This window comes from Ochotona curzoniae, unplaced genomic scaffold, assembly GCF_017591425.1.
Source record: "Ochotona curzoniae isolate NIBS_2020 unplaced genomic scaffold, NIBS_Ocur_1.0 contig_3190, whole genome shotgun sequence".
NCBI classification, from domain to species: Eukaryota; Metazoa; Chordata; class Mammalia; order Lagomorpha; family Ochotonidae; genus Ochotona; species Ochotona curzoniae.
In genome coordinates this window covers 3,442,366-3,457,809 of record NW_024465751.1, presented here as the reverse complement: position 1 = coordinate 3,457,809, position 15,444 = coordinate 3,442,366, and the positions used below count along the sequence as shown (strand labels likewise).

Genomic DNA, 15,444 nt, shown 5'->3' with positions numbered 1-15,444 from the left:
TGTGCATTTTGTTCGTTAGAAGTAACTTGATATGTACCTTACCATGAGTTTTTGTACTGCTTTTATTGACAATGGATTGGTTTTTCTTTTTTTTAAAAAAATATTTGTTTGACAGGCAGAGAGACGAAAAACTCTCATCTTCTAGTTCACTCCCCAAATACCCACAGTGGGTAGGGATATACCGTATTTAAGTTAGGAGCAAGGAACTCAGTCCAGATCCCCCAACTGAGTAGCAGGCATCCAATTGCTTCAACCATCATGGCTGCCTCTTAACAGACTGCCTTGATGGGAGCCTAGCATTAGGACCTGGCGTCAGGGATTGAACTAAAGCATCTGACATGCAATGGAGGCATTTTAACTAGTATCCTAATTGCTAGACTGAGTGAGTTGACTGCCTTGGATTTTTCTGTGATTTAATTGTTTGATATTAGGATAAGTCCATAGTTTGAGATAAGGCCATGTGGAGGAAATAGGCCTGGGGGCTAAATTTTGGTAGTTAATATTTTAAAGAATCTTTTTGACCTTTTAATCTGTTCAAATTAGCCTGAACCAAGGTAGTCAGGTCTTTTAAAACTGTTTTAAGAATGTTGAATGGAAATTTGTATCTATCATAAAGCTAGGGAAGATTTTAACAGGAGGAATGGCTTTCTTTAGGAGGATGTAGCAGCATCAAGAGCAAATGATTTCTCAACAGCAGTCCACTTGTAACAGCCCTCCTGTTGGCTGCACCACCATTCACTCGGTGAGCACATAGACTCACCTGGTGACTGTGTCCTGTGTTTGGCAGTTTCATGCCATTGAAAGGTCAGGTAGTCTGACCACTTATTATTACATTAGGCATCTTTATGATTTTATTGAAATATTAATAAACCAGTGATTGGCATTATAAGCCAGCGATAGGCATTTATTGGTTCACAATTCATTCACATTAATCTATTATTTTACTTCTAAACAGTGAGGATATCTTTTGCTTTTTTTTCCCCTCTAGTCTGTGATGGTAAAAGTTGTTCATTCTATTTTATTTTATTTATCTTATTTTCCATTATTTGATTTTATAGGCACGGGGATTCACCCTTCATCTTCCCATTCTCCCTACCCAAGTGTTTTTCCCCAAGTTATTGCAATAGTATAAGTCCTTCAGCCACGGTCATAAGTTCAACATTCTGCTATTGAAGTTTATCATAGCATTGTAGGTATTGGCAATGGAAGGAAATCTAATATCCTGCTCTCAATGTATATTTAACAATTCCATTGGGAGCCCTCGTTTGTACTCAGCAGCATACAATATGTCTTTACTTAAGTATGTAGTTCTCATCTTATAATGAATGATGACTAAAATTATAGCAGGATTGAGGTTGGCACTATGGCTCAACAGGCTCATCCTTCACCTGTAAGCATTAGCATCCCATATAGGCCCCCATTTATGTCCTGGATGTCTGCCTACTACCTGGGAAATCTGTGGATGATGACACCTACATGGGAGACTCGGAAGAGCTCCTGGTTCCACATTGGCTGAGCTCCGGCCACTGCTGCCATTTGGTGAGTGAACCAGCAGATATCTGTCTATATCTCTCCTCTCTGTAAAGTATGTCTTTTGAATACAAATAAATAGATCTTTAAAAAAAAAAAAGTACAACAGGATTAAGTGAGTTTCTGCAGACTACACTGACTGCTTCCTGGGGGGAGGAGGGAGCCTGAGGTCCACAGACAAATAAAAAAAATGTATAAAATCAAACTCTCTTTTATGTATTTTCAGGCTATGTAAATTCACAGATCAATACCAGCTGGGCAATATTGACATACAATGGCTTGTTGATCACAGCTTACATGACATTTTGAAAGGAAAAAACACTAATATAAAAACAGACGATTGTGAAAAGTGTCATGATGTCACTAATTACAGAGTGAAAAGAAACAACTGCCTAGCAATTAAATATTACTGGCAGCAGTACTTTCAAAACACAATGAATGATTGCAGAAACATAAGATTTTACAAGTGATGGTTCCAATCTAATTAAGCCACTAGAAAAGAATTAGATAAAATAATGTTAAACACAATCGAGGAAGTGATTCAGTGATTGTTAAGTCATTACTTATCATTATCTTCCCAAGGTTCTCAGAGGTCAAAATCCTCAACAAATTACATTCTCTGTAAGGATTGCCATGATCCAATATTCAGGATCAGAGAAGTCAGGAAAGTATATAAATGTCCATATTCCTAATGACTCATGGGAAACATCGTTATGGCTGTGAGGAAACTCAGAAATTGTTTCACAGTGATAGGATTTTAGAGAAATGAGACCTTCTTTTGGCAGTCACAAGCTGTTTGTGCAATGTCACAGTGTGTTGCATGGAAAATCTGAGGCACAGCTTCCGAGGACTCTTGATGCTCTACCCCTATCGACCCTCCCACCCCAACTGTTAAATGACAGTTCAATTGCAAGCATCACTACTGCCCAGGACACAAATTTCATTTCTCTTTGTTTTCATTATTTGTAACTTATTGTCTCAGAATTAGCATAGTTAATCGAGAATAAGTGGCCATAACAAACCATCCAACCAAGGGGGCAAATTTAGAATCAAGCAGTTGTAGATTGAACTCTTTTATTAGCCACATGACTGGAAGGGAAATGATGTCACTGTTCTGAGCTCAACATCTTCATGCATAAAAAGGGAAACAGCAGTATTGATGCTAATATGATTGTCAGGCACTTAGCAAGCTTAGCAAGCTTCTCTCAGAATGTACTAGTGTCCACTCCAAAGACACACAAAAGGACAGATCCTGACCTCAAAAGGCACACAGCTTAGTAACAGAACTAAAAAGTGCACAATTCCCATCTTACTTGCTATCTTGCTTTCCTTCTTTAGATCATAATTGAAAATAATTTTCTCATCTCACTTCTGGACAGATTTTTCCTTTTAAATAGAACCAATGACCTGAACCAGAATGAGGCAAATTGGGTACCTGAGGGATCTTTCCTTTCACAGTCCCTACAAGTTAAGGATCGGTGCCTGAGAGTAAGTGCCTCGTGGAGTTTTTGTACCCTATACCTCACTTACCTTGCTCCAGTCATGAATCTGCAACAAATCTGCCTTAAACGAACTTCACTGAATTGGAAATCTTTTAATTATCCAGGTCATTATTTGATTGATGGCCATCTCCTTGGTAACAAGGTGTTAGCTTTTTTTCCTATTAGTGTCCTTATCACTTGCAGTGAGCATGCCAAGGTACTTCATAAATGTTTGGCATACAAAGTACTAAATGAAGGAATGAATTAATAAGTGGTGGACAGCTGTTGCCAAGCCCTGAAATGTTTGTATCCTCACCTCTAAATTCATCTGTGCGAGTACTAACCCACAGATAACGGTATGAAGGGGTGGGAGTCCCTGGGAGATGATCAGAGCATGAGATGATGGCGCTCTCATGAATGGGACAGCACCTTATAAAGGAAACTCTGGGAACTGCCTTATTTCTACCACTCTGCCAAATTTCGGGAATGAGTGATACCTGAGTGAATGCTAACAGGGAAAAAAAGGGATTTTTCCCCCTAGAAATTACAAGTAGGCAGAGCCCAATAGGGCATGTCAGAGTGTGGTGACAAGATTCTACAGAAGAATATTCCTGGTACTAGCCTTTAGGAAAGATCACACTGAGTGGATGAGCAGGTGGAATGAAAGATTTGAGAAATAAACCAGGAGTGGGTAACTACACTAAGACACAAAAAGCAGGAGAGAGATCTGTGAATGGACTCCAACATCAGTAGACCAGATCATCAGATTTCCATATGGATGCGGGTAGGAAGTGGGCTTCATTTCTTAAACTTGAGCAGCCTGTTGGGCACTGAGATGGAGATACCCAGCTAAATTTCCTGGTCGTAGATTGGTGGAGAAAACTGTGTTGCAGATAGAGTTAGAAGTGAGCAGAACATGGCTCAAGGTAACAGAAGGAGAGATGGGATGAAATTGTTGGTCAGTAAGCTAATGGGGAGATACATTGAGTGGAAATCCATGGATGCGCAACATTAGAGAGGAGGTTGAGGAGCAGTCCTGAAGGTATTCCAGAAGAAACAACAGGACACCACTCATGGGTCATGCTGTTAAGACTCAACAGTGTCTCAGGCACTGCCTTGACTTTGAGAGGATCACAGTTCAACTGATGAGAACGACTTGGAAGCCCGCATCTATGAAACATGGAGCAGGAACAAAGGCTAAGCGAAGAGGAATGCACTAGGAGAAGGGACATCTAGTTCAAGAATTCTGCATTACTTCCCACTGTCCAGACTTTAAGGTATGAGAAAATTTTTGCCCTAAGAAGCCAAACCGCTTATTTTATCAAAGTCACTCAGAAAAATCCATAGCAAAGAAAAAAAAAAGTAGGATGAAAATTTGTGGTTCTACATTTTTAAGGAAATGTACTTGCATGATTCCAGAAATATCTCTAACTGTCCATTGGCACAGTTCCGATCAGGATGAGATGGTTAGATAGAACCCCAAAAGCCGCATAAAAATCAACATTTCACTTGGTGAGAGTCAGGGAAATATCTCTCTGTCTCATAAATAGAAAAGGAGAGACCTTGTGCTTTTTGAAGACAGACTGTCTGGGGTTCTGAAACATTTTTAGATGAAGGATTCACCACAAATGGGGGGGGGGTGGATTTGACTTTCAGCTCAAAAGAAAGCAAACAATCTCTTCTTGATTTTGTTTTATAAACTAATTGCAGAAAAACTAAGTGGAATAATGCTCCACAGAACTAAAAGCTTACGAGTTTCTCATAAACTTATTCAAGCTTCATGAAGAATGCTTTAGTTAACTGCAGTAGGTTCCCAAACCTAAAACTGGGCTTTCCTTTGCTTCTTGTCAGTCAGTAGATAACTGACCCGGCCAGGAAATGACGTCATTTTCAGGCAATAGGTGTCACGCTGCAGGAAATGATGGAGGTAATTAATCATCTTATTTGGTGCTCAACAATGTCAACCCGCTTTGTTCAACATCTTCCCTTAGGAATGATTCAGATCATTTTCTCTTGAGCATGACCTCCACCTTCTGCCCACTGTAGCATCTCAGATGTACAGGAGTGTGAGCATCCATCATATGAGGACAAGCCAAAGGACATGCTAGTATTTGGGAAAAGTTACATATCCTACAAAACAAAGCTAAAGGCATGATTTTGAGTGGGATGCAAAATAAAGAGTTCTTGAGCTGGGCCTGGGACTTAGAACTGTGGAACTGAATCACAATAGAGGAGGAGAGGATGGTACTATACTTGGATTCTATTTCATTTAGGTGGACCTGATCCATTAAAAATGTCCAGGAATGAATTATACCCACAGGTAATTCAGATCCACTTGTGTATTTTAAAAGACTTGGATATTTATGTTTTTCTTCACATTATCTAATGACCGCTTTAGCATTTGTTTGGTGAAAGCTGGACTTGTACTTCTCTTTGTGCAAGGTACTTGGTAGGATAATTACTGATGCATTTTTGCTTATAATGAACAGAGATCCAATTTGTCTTATCATTTTCCCATTCCCCCCAATAGACTGTGAGTGAAGAGACGGCAGTCAAAAGGAGATGCTTATGTTCATTCCATTGATTGCTCATTCATTCCTTTTCATTAAAAGTGTGGTATTCAGTTGAGATTCTTTCATTGCAAGCATCTACAAAGCAAACATTTGTTGACTAACTGATCTACTCTATACCCACTTGCTCTTGCTTTCTGATGAAATCGTAAGTTTTTTGAGGATCAGCAAAATCTAATCTATTTGCTGTCCTTTCTTTGTTTTGCAGTGGCCATGTGCCAAAATTTTGCTCCTTAAAATCTAAGCAGAGGTCATTGGGGTAGCACTATCTAAGGACCTAACAAGGGAAGAAGTGTCCATTGGCCCAATGCCTTTTGGTCATATTGGTCTTTTGGCCTGTGTCCTTCTCCTTGTCAGCCTGTAAGGAAGTTTGTTGGCTTTTAGATGTAGCCAGTGGCTTTCAATTGACCTTGAGGAACAACTCACTTGACAAGAATCTCAGCTTCCTTGTGCAGAAACCCCATGGCAGGAATCTCATTTTTTAAAAAGCAGCAATCTCTCCCATCAACTTAGGACATGTGCATTTACTGCAAAGCTTCACCTTGCAATGAATACTATTCTAATGGTCATTCACTGGTCTTATAGGAGACATCATGAAATGATCAAGTATTAGAGGGCAGTCAGCACATTCCTGTATTTCCCTATCCTCAAGTCTTCCAGCAGCTTTAGCATGTTTCCCCAATATCTTAGAGATTTTATGTTGCATTTCTTGTATTATGAGTTACAGAAGTGCATGCATTTTGATTATGCATTCTCCAATCCTCAGTAGATTCTATTTTATAAGCAATCATGTGCATTCAGCAATGTAATCACACACACACATTCACATGCACATATAAATTGAGAAAAGATTTCTGAAATGGTTTCTTGCAGTCAACTGGAAAACCAACTGACATAGAAGAAGGATGTGTTGTTTATAAAATGAAGTGGTTATACTTTCTATTTTCATGTGAAGATTTCACACTGTATGCACTTTATATAGAATAGCAGTTTTTAAAAGTCACTCATTAATACAAAAAGGATCATTAATGTGGTCCATCTTTACAATGAGTTCGTCAAGTTCATCTAGTCTTAACATTGTATTGCACTATTATTTTCTAATTGTGAGATATTTGTGCTTATAACACATTTTGCTATTAGGGACACTTGAGCTTGAGCATGTAAGACAGAAAGGGGAGGAGATAGGACAGAAATGCTGGTAGCTACTGATTATGGGAGGTATTGCAAGGTATTAAATCTGAAAAAGGATGTTCTGGCTGAATAAAACTCAAATGTCAATTTACATAATACCCATTTGGGGCCCAATGAACAGAGATCAAGGAAAGATGCAAATGTGTGCTTATGTGACAACATATTGTCCTAAGCTCTGTTTGTCTTTGGAGGAGGAAGTTTCATGGTGAAGTTTGCTGGTAAAATGATTTTTATTGCCATCAGCAATGGCTGAATCTCCCTAGGAATGTCTGGCATTTCCAAGGTTAATTAATCCATCTTGCATTCTTCCTCTGCTCCACAAGGCTGACTGTGAAAAATATTGCAGTGAGAAAGTTGCCTTCTGAAGTGCTGTTTAAGTGACCTGACTTCTTAAAATAGTCCTTCATAAACAAAACTCACTGATAGAATTTGTGTGTGTAGATCCAATTACAGTTGCAGGGCAAGTACAGCACAGAGTAGCATGGCTCCCTGCTCTGTTCTGGCTGGTTAAGGAAGCTTTCCTCTATTCAAGCACTAGGAAAATTCAGGGGAAGAAATTATCTTACATAAATTGCTGTCTCACTAACTGGGGTTCAAATTTACGTATCATGACAATTTTTGAGCCTTCAATGTTGCTGTCAACCTTCAGATTCAGTTACTTGAATTCCAGGCCAGAGAAAGAGCTAGGAATAAGCTTCAGATGCAATATGTCAAGTGAACTGATATGTTATCCAACTGCAAAGTCTAGGCTTTGCATAGAATCAAGATGGCACCCATTGTTGATGTGAGGAAAGGCTTGTGATGAGTGCTGCAAGTGTCGCCTGTGCTGGAAATAAGCACACACAGGATCAACTCAAATAGACACTGTGAAACGAATAAATTAGCAACCTAAGAAATATTTATACAACAGTGAAATGTCACATCAGCATGATTGTAGTAGTTAGTGTCCTCTGCATTGCTAGCAGCAATGCTGGATTTGGGATAAACTGTTTTTAAAATCCCTTCTTACTGGGCTTGCTTTCACTCACTTTTGAGGAACTTTTTAAATGCCATTGATCACAAAAGGGTAAATACAATTGGCACATTTGTCGTACTTCCATGACATTGCCACAGCTGTTCCAGAAGTTGAGACTCCATAGTCCCTGCAGTTTTAATTTTATTATGTCCTGATACCAGTTAGGTGATATTACAGCATACAATGGAAAGCAAATTCATAATTTAGTCTTGCAAAAACACTTGCCACACAATCATTTTATGATTCTGTTAAAACACACAGACATCAAATCTGCTTGCAGCTCCAGGGCAAAAATGTCTACAGGCCAGGGTTGAAGGGCTTTAATTGGTCATTTCAGCAATCATTAAAAATTTCTTTTGCAAAGTTATTCTCTACCAGCACGCAAATACAAATAGAAAAGAACCGAGGAAGGAAGGAAGGAAGGAAGGAAGGAAGGAAGGAAGGAAGGAAGGAAGGAAGGAAGGAAGGAAGGAAGGGAGGGAGGGAAAAAGGATGATGAAAGAATGGGGACAAGAAAGGGAGGACGGAAGGAAGAAAATTGTGGAGGTGGAAGGTGGAGAAACAAGACCTAAAGGGAGAGTCTTACGTATTTTTCACAAGTAAGTGATAATAATATTTCCATTTCCTGGCATTCAGAGGAATCTCCTGGGAGACTGTCACTCAAATCTGTTTTTGAAAGGCATTTTTCTCAGGCACACTGGAATGTTGCAATTATTTTTTTACAGCCTATGTGAATTTGCTAAAGAAAAATGCACAGAAATGGGGGTATTTGGAGTACTTAAAAATGCAGATACATACAGTGAGGGTGTGTTATATCAGAGCCCAGTCCTATTCATTTAATATGTATTTATATGTTCTGATGTGTTACCTTGATATCAACTATAAAGTTGGGCTGATTAAAGACGCATGCCATTTGCTATGCATTAAGTAGTCACAGAATTCCCTCTATTTGCGTTAACAACAAAAGGCCTTAAACTTAGACAAGGAACAAATAGTACCATATGCTGATGCTTACATTTTATAAATGGCAAAGAGATGCTGCTAATCCATCTATTCATTTTATCTTTACAAATCAGTGACTTCACCGTAATAATCAGAAATGTGTAGTTAAGCCACACGCAGTCTGTCTCCTACTTAGTCTCTACCATAAAACGTCATACACTGTCACCACACTCATTATAAAAATGCATTTTCCCACAGGAATTTTTAAAGGCCAAATGGTAGGCTAAATACCCTCTTGTTATTAGTCAAGTTTAAGGATCATTATTTAATTAGCATATTCTGGCTCTAGTCTGTATTGTCTTATGCAATGTCTGTAACCAGGGAAGAAAATGTTGCGTGGCAAATTAAAGCCTGGCAGCATGACCTTGTGCACTAGCTGGCTTGGATTTACTTACCTGGCTGCCTTTGCTTGTTGAGCCATCTTGAAGAAATCCCTACCCTGTAACAGTTTCACTTACCTCCTTCAGCCAGAGGTATATACGACTAATTAGACACTGGCTGTAACATTTTAGAATCCTCAAGAGGGAGGCAGAATGCCATCATCTTCCTGGTTATGTGCTACTGCCTCCCAGCTTTCTGATAACTCAATGATTTCCACCATCTTAGTGCTAATGAGCTAAAGAATGAGGACAGGATGACTTTCAAATGTTAGGTAACTCATATTATAGCCACCAGCAATTAAAAGAGAATAAAATACTCATTATAGTAACTGTGATGTGAATTTGCCCACCATGGGAAAGAAATCTAATAAATATAACCTGGTCATTAAGTTATTTAAACAAAACTGCCGTTCATAATGAAGTTCCTGATAAATAAGTTGAACTGCTAGGATAAATAGGTGGCTTAAGCAGTGGGAAGTAATCCAGATGTCAGAGACAAATCTGAATAAGAATAAGGCATTCCTTTCCTGGTTTGAATTACAAATACACAGCTATTTAACTTGAATTAGGTGAGGCTTCTCAAGGAATAACTGTAGCCCTAAGTTACCTGTTCCTGAACATGGTGAAGGTAAAATAGAGTTCTTGAACTAACCTCAGTATTCTTGAACTAACCTATAACATTTCAACCTGCCAAGGAAAATGGTGGCTTATATATGCATAATATCTGTATTTAGGTGGGAAGTTAAGCAGTTTACCTGCTAAATGAGTGGAGTAAACACTCCCCCGCCCTCCCCCATCCTCATTTTGCTGATGGACCTGCTAGATGGTCTCCACAGCTGCTTCCCATATCCACAGGATAGTGCAAAGGGTGGGCAAACAAACACAGCGGTTTGTCCTTCACTTCTGGCCTTTACTGAGATGTATGGCATGTCCATTGTCCTGCGCAGACACAGAAGTAATTTCCTTGAAGAGGGAAGAAGGAGAAAGATTCTCGTAGCAATCCCCGGCTCATTTATGACATCCGAAAATAGCATTTTCAGTGAAGTGAAAAGGCTGCCAAGGGGAATTGACTCTGTACTGTCATTTTAGTTTCCTGGCTCTTGAAAATGGTAAGTTAAACATGAGCCATCCTCTCAAAAGGAATTAGGACAAATGCAAAGAAAGGTGATATTCCTGTGCTTATTGGCTTCAGTTAGCATGCTTGTGTCCAGCTAGGCAGGATGAAAAGCTGGCTGCATACAGCTATGCCCATCAATTCCATTATTTTCCCCTCCTAATTTCCCTGTGACTTTCTCATTGTTAAGTATTCATTCACATGTTATAAGGAGGGTTTCCTGAATGATGAAACAGGTACTCCTGGCTCTTGAACAATCAAACACTTGTGCGTTGGAAAGGATAAACCCTAAAATACTACTGGTTGGTTAGCATCAGAGCCAAGGTTTGAATATTTCCCTCAACCTGTTTAGTCTTGTGGTCTTTGGGCTGTCTCGCTACAATTTCTATGATTCTGTCATTTTTTCAGAAATAAAGATGAAGGATACGAAGGATGATACCACATGTGGTCATCCTTTGATGCAACAATGGACATGAAGGTGCTTAGTTATGTGTGAAAACTGTACAAATACAGATTATTATGATGCCATGATTTGTCCAAGAGCTGTTTATGCGTAAATGACTACCTTAGTTGCATGTGTGTGGGCATGTGCACATGCATCTTTGAGACAGTTTGAGCAACACAGTACTGCACACGCAGTGAATAGTTCCTTTTTTTAAGTGACTGATGCCCACTAGATGCCAAGCATATTCCTAGATTCTGAAGCTAAAGAGGTGAAAATAGTAGGCATTGTCCTTTTGCACCTAGGAAGTTTACATTCTTGTGAGAGTGGGGAGAAGAATCGTGGCAAATACAAACAAATAAGACAATTCCTGACAGTGCATTTCTCTGGGGTGGGGGAGATACACGCACTGAGGATCATGGCATCTGAGACTCTGCAGCGCTGAGAATATGACTGTCAGGTGAAGACTTGGAAAAAGCTGTCCTGGGCAGCAGGTGCAAAGATGAAAAGGCAAGAAAGAGCTGGAGAACTTTGAAAGATAGAAAAACAGATGGTGTATTTAAAGTCTGAGGAGGCGCTGAGAAGGAAATAAGCAGAAAGAAGCAGCAATTTTACTCCTGTTGCTACAAGGGGTAGTTGGATGGCTTTGGGCATGCCTTAAAATATTACCAACTATGGGAAGCTATATAGTACCTAGTGAAACAAACAAATGACAACATCTTTAAAAGCAAAGCAAAGCAAAACGTAACAAAACAAAAACAATTAAGTCTCCATGAGCAGACCTAGGAAGGAAGCTTGAAAGCCTAGAGGGCGCCAAAGGAAAATGTTCTTAAAGGCTCTTTCAGCACCTGAAGTGAGGGGAGAGCGCCTTGGTCGTTCCTCCAGAATGTGGTACAGAGGACTCAACCTCTACACTCACAGGTTCTTTCCAATTCCCATCCAAGCAGAAATCGAATCAGCTTTAGCTTACATGTACCAGGACTTTGGTTCTCGCAGCAGAGGACTGTTGTTGATAGGGTGGGGTGGGAAGACATTTGGAAGATTATTTTTAATCATGGTCCATCTGGCAGTATTTGAGCAGAGTATAAAACACAGATGAAGCCAAAATTTACTTTCTCGATTCACTTGGCAAAGAAATCATCTCTATACTTGGAAATTTGAAAATACTCATACATCGCCACTTAGGATGTGTTATTCTAAATACTGTTCCAAACTTGATGAAGTCTTTTAGTAATGTGTGCCGAGAAGGAAATGGGTTTTAGCAAATGGAATCGTATGCATATAATCCAATAGCCCTGATATATTATGAAAACAACTTAGTGAGTTACATGAAGAAAGGCAAGCAGAGTATATGGGAAATAAACGAGATGAGACAGAGAACGGGGAAGAGGAGCAAGTGAGGGGAAGAAGGGATATGCTGATGCCGAACTATATGACATAGAACATGAAAAGCAGAATGAGAAACTTCAGAAGAAAGTACATTTTTATGTACTAGAATTCAGATCTTAGTATATATAGGATTGAAAAACACGGATAATATGCCACATAACTGTATACAAGCCTAATGACTTCTTTTTTCGAAGCACATGACTTCTTTGAAAATCAGGGCCTTATTCTAGGTGAGTATTAGGAGCTCATGTTCATTTTCAGAGAACATCCGTGGTTGTTTCATCTTCCCATTTCGTGACTGATGTCCACAGCCATAGACTTCACATGTTCTTCATTTCACCCAGAGAGACTTTATAAAGCGCTACGAAAGCAGCTAACCAGATAAGCATTGGGACAAATGGATTTAGAGTCATCAGAAAGGAGGCAGGATCCTGAATGGACCATAAGCTCAGAGGAGATCAATGATGGCCAAAGACCCCAATGATGCCAGGTCTAAAAACCAGGAGTAGCGTTCGGTAGTTTGTACCTGAGCAGATGAAAGAGGAGCTTTATGTTTTCAATATTACAAAAGAGACACCAAGGCTTAGGGGAGACTCGGGACAGGCAAAGCATCCTCCTGTCCATGCAGCTCGCTCCAACCTGCCAGGTGAAAACACTGTTGCTCAACACTGCCCTCATTCCCAAGAAACCCTCATTTTTAGTCTCCGAGGACCTACCAGCCTTTGGTGAAGAAGTGCTGGGCCATTCATAATGTATTGGCTCAGCGAGTACAAACAATACGATCATTGTCTACCTTAGACAGCATGAATGCTGTTCCTCGGGGACACATCCATATTTGATAAGGAAGTGTGGAGGGGGGAATGACACCCAAGAGGGAGATTCCACCTACATATTTCAAATTGTCTACATCAAAATACTTCCTGCAATGAATCAAAACATGTATTCTTTGCCAAGAACCCTGTCCCCTCCAATTTCTGAGATTCGTTTATTCAAAGCATTTTATTCAAAGATTCTGCAATGAGGGGTGGCATTTCAGATTCCCAAAACAAGAAATATTGTGACCCAAAGATATGTGTCATAGGGTTGTTTTAAAGGTCAGTGAGATTGCCACGTGGATGGTACCCAGCACTGGCAATAACTCAATGCAGAGCAAATGCTAGTTTCTATATGGAGATACTCAGCCAACTAACTAGAGCTCCAGGGTCCTCCCCACACCCCACAGTTACTCTTAGGAGTGAAGTTGCTACAGAGCAGGTGTTTCCCCTCCCCTCGTGTCTTCTGGCAGGTACGGGAGTGAAGATTGGAGTTATGAAGAAGAGACTTTGTCAGTTGAGAAGAGCGACTCGCGGCATCGGAATAGAAAGGTAGAGAATTGGTAAACTTTCAGGGGTCATTTAGTTCCAGTTCCTCTGAGGACAGATACCACCTCACTCAAGACCAAGCCCCCTCCCCTGGTGCCAGGCAAGTGAGTGCCAGATTAGGGGAGGGGCCCTACTGAAAAGGAACCACCCTCCTGAAACAATTCATAAACAAACCAAGAAGAGTCCAGGGGGAAAGCAAGGCAGGCAAGCCTTACCTGGTTGACAGAAATGACAGACAGGCGGGGGATGAGCACTTGCAGGACCACTTGCAGCAGTGAGGTGCCTAGGCCTGCCAGGATGGCCCAGGTGAGCGGCAGGGGCAACATGCTGTAGGTGGCGAAGAGTGTGAAGAGCACGTAACCTATGCCGTCGCCCAGGAGCCCGTAGCCGAGGCCCGCTGCCAGGATCTGGGTGGTCATGGCCACCCAGGTGACCACACCGCTGTACTGCAGGTAGGTGTGCGAGGTGGTGTCCTTCCTGACCACCACAAGGGCACAGATCACCACCTCGATGCCGGTGAAAAAGCCCAACAGGATGCCCTTGAGCGGGTCCATAGGCGCTGAGGCCAGGCTCAGGTGGAGGACCAGGAGAGTGAGTTTGGTCATCACATCCAGCACGTTCATCACCACCTCCGATTTGCGCCTCTGGCCCAGGAAATAGCGCTGGTAGAGGCGTTCCAGATCCCGGGATTTAAAGGAGTTGCGCAGGGTGGGGAAAATGACCCCCCGGTAACTGTAGCCCCCATTGAGGAAGAAATCCGAGTTGCTCGGGGCGCAGTCGAGGTGCAGGAAGCCCAGATCGCCTCCTCCGCTCCCGCTGGCGCTGCCGCTCCCGCTGCGTTCCGGGAAGACTTTGGAGCCACCGGTGCTGTGCGCGCGCTCCCCGGGGCCCAGCGAGTAGAGCGGCAGCGCCGACTCGCCCGACAGCTGCGGCGCGTGGTGGTTGGGGCCACAGCCCGCAGGGTTCGAGGTTTTCCCGGAGGCTCCGCTCCCGCCGCCGCCGCCCCGGTGCCCGTGAATGAAGCGCTGCTCGGTGATGTGTCGCACCGCCGTCTGCCAGAGCAGCCGCTGCGGCCGGGAGCTGCTCCCGCCGTCGCCGGCCGGGGGCGTCGGGTGGATGGTGTAGAGTTCCTCGCTGTCGCTAAGGCAGCGCACATCCGAGAGCTCCATGGCGCCCGGCCGCCGTGGCAGGACCTAGGGGAGGCGGCTGGGGAAACCGGTGCCAAAGACCTCAAGACCCCCTTTGAAGAGCCTGGCGAAAGTCCTTCTCTCTTACGTTTCCCCGTTGCAGGTGTCCCGGGCGGGGGCCTGGCAGGTCAGGTCATAGTGCGCCGGTGGTGGTGGGGGTGGCAACGGGCGCCTGCGAAGATCGCTGCGGACTCCCGCGTCCTTGCGCGCCGCCCTCCCGCCCGTCCGCGGAGCTCCAGTGCGCAGTGGCGCCGGCGGCTATGCGTCCGCAGAAGCCGCGGCAATCGGAGCCACGTAGCCCCTTCCCGGGCTCTGGCTCCTTGGCTGGTTCTAGGCTCAGCGTCTTGGCGCAGTCTTTGGTCTCCAAGAGGCGCCCAGGTGCCGGGGCGCTTTGCTTTTGCTGCGCGTCGGGCGGGTCCTGGCTGCGGCACTGGGCTCGGGACGCCCACGGCTGGGCGGCTGCGGGGGCTGGGGGATAGCCGGGAGTGACCGGCCGCCGCGGGGGTTGCGAAGTTAGCAGCTGTGACACCCTTCAGAGAACTCCACAGCGCCGGGATGGGGAGTCGGGGCGGAGCTGTGGACGGGGGCAGGGCTGGAGGAGGAATCAGGTCCAGGAGGTGGCAGCGGTGCCCCGCGGGAGTGTTGGCGAGGTGACAGCCCCAGCGCTAACAAGTCACCGAAGAGTTAATTTGGAGGAATGGGCTCCCTCCTTGGCTCTTTCCTCACGGTTGCCACTTCCACAGCGGAGACTGACCAAGCGCAGCGTAGACTCTGTCTAGAAG

The 15,444-nt window shown here is 43.0% G+C and overlaps 1 protein-coding gene across 4 annotated transcripts in view; it reads right to left on the bottom strand.

The window, feature by feature from the left end:
- ADCY8 (adenylate cyclase 8) overlaps window positions 1-15,219 on the bottom strand; it is a 216,540-nt gene extending 201,321 nt beyond the window's left edge. For 3 of the 4 annotated variants that reach the window (XM_040979450.1, XM_040979452.1, XM_040979451.1), the window contains exon 1: window positions 13,691-14,644. In XM_040979450.1, coding sequence (XP_040835384.1) covers window positions 13,691-14,644 — 954 coding nt within the window. Of the gene's footprint in view, window positions 1-13,690 lie in introns of all 4 variants that reach the window. The other variant, XM_040979449.1, reaches the window with a different exon arrangement.
- Window positions 15,220-15,444: the final 225 nt, after the last annotated feature.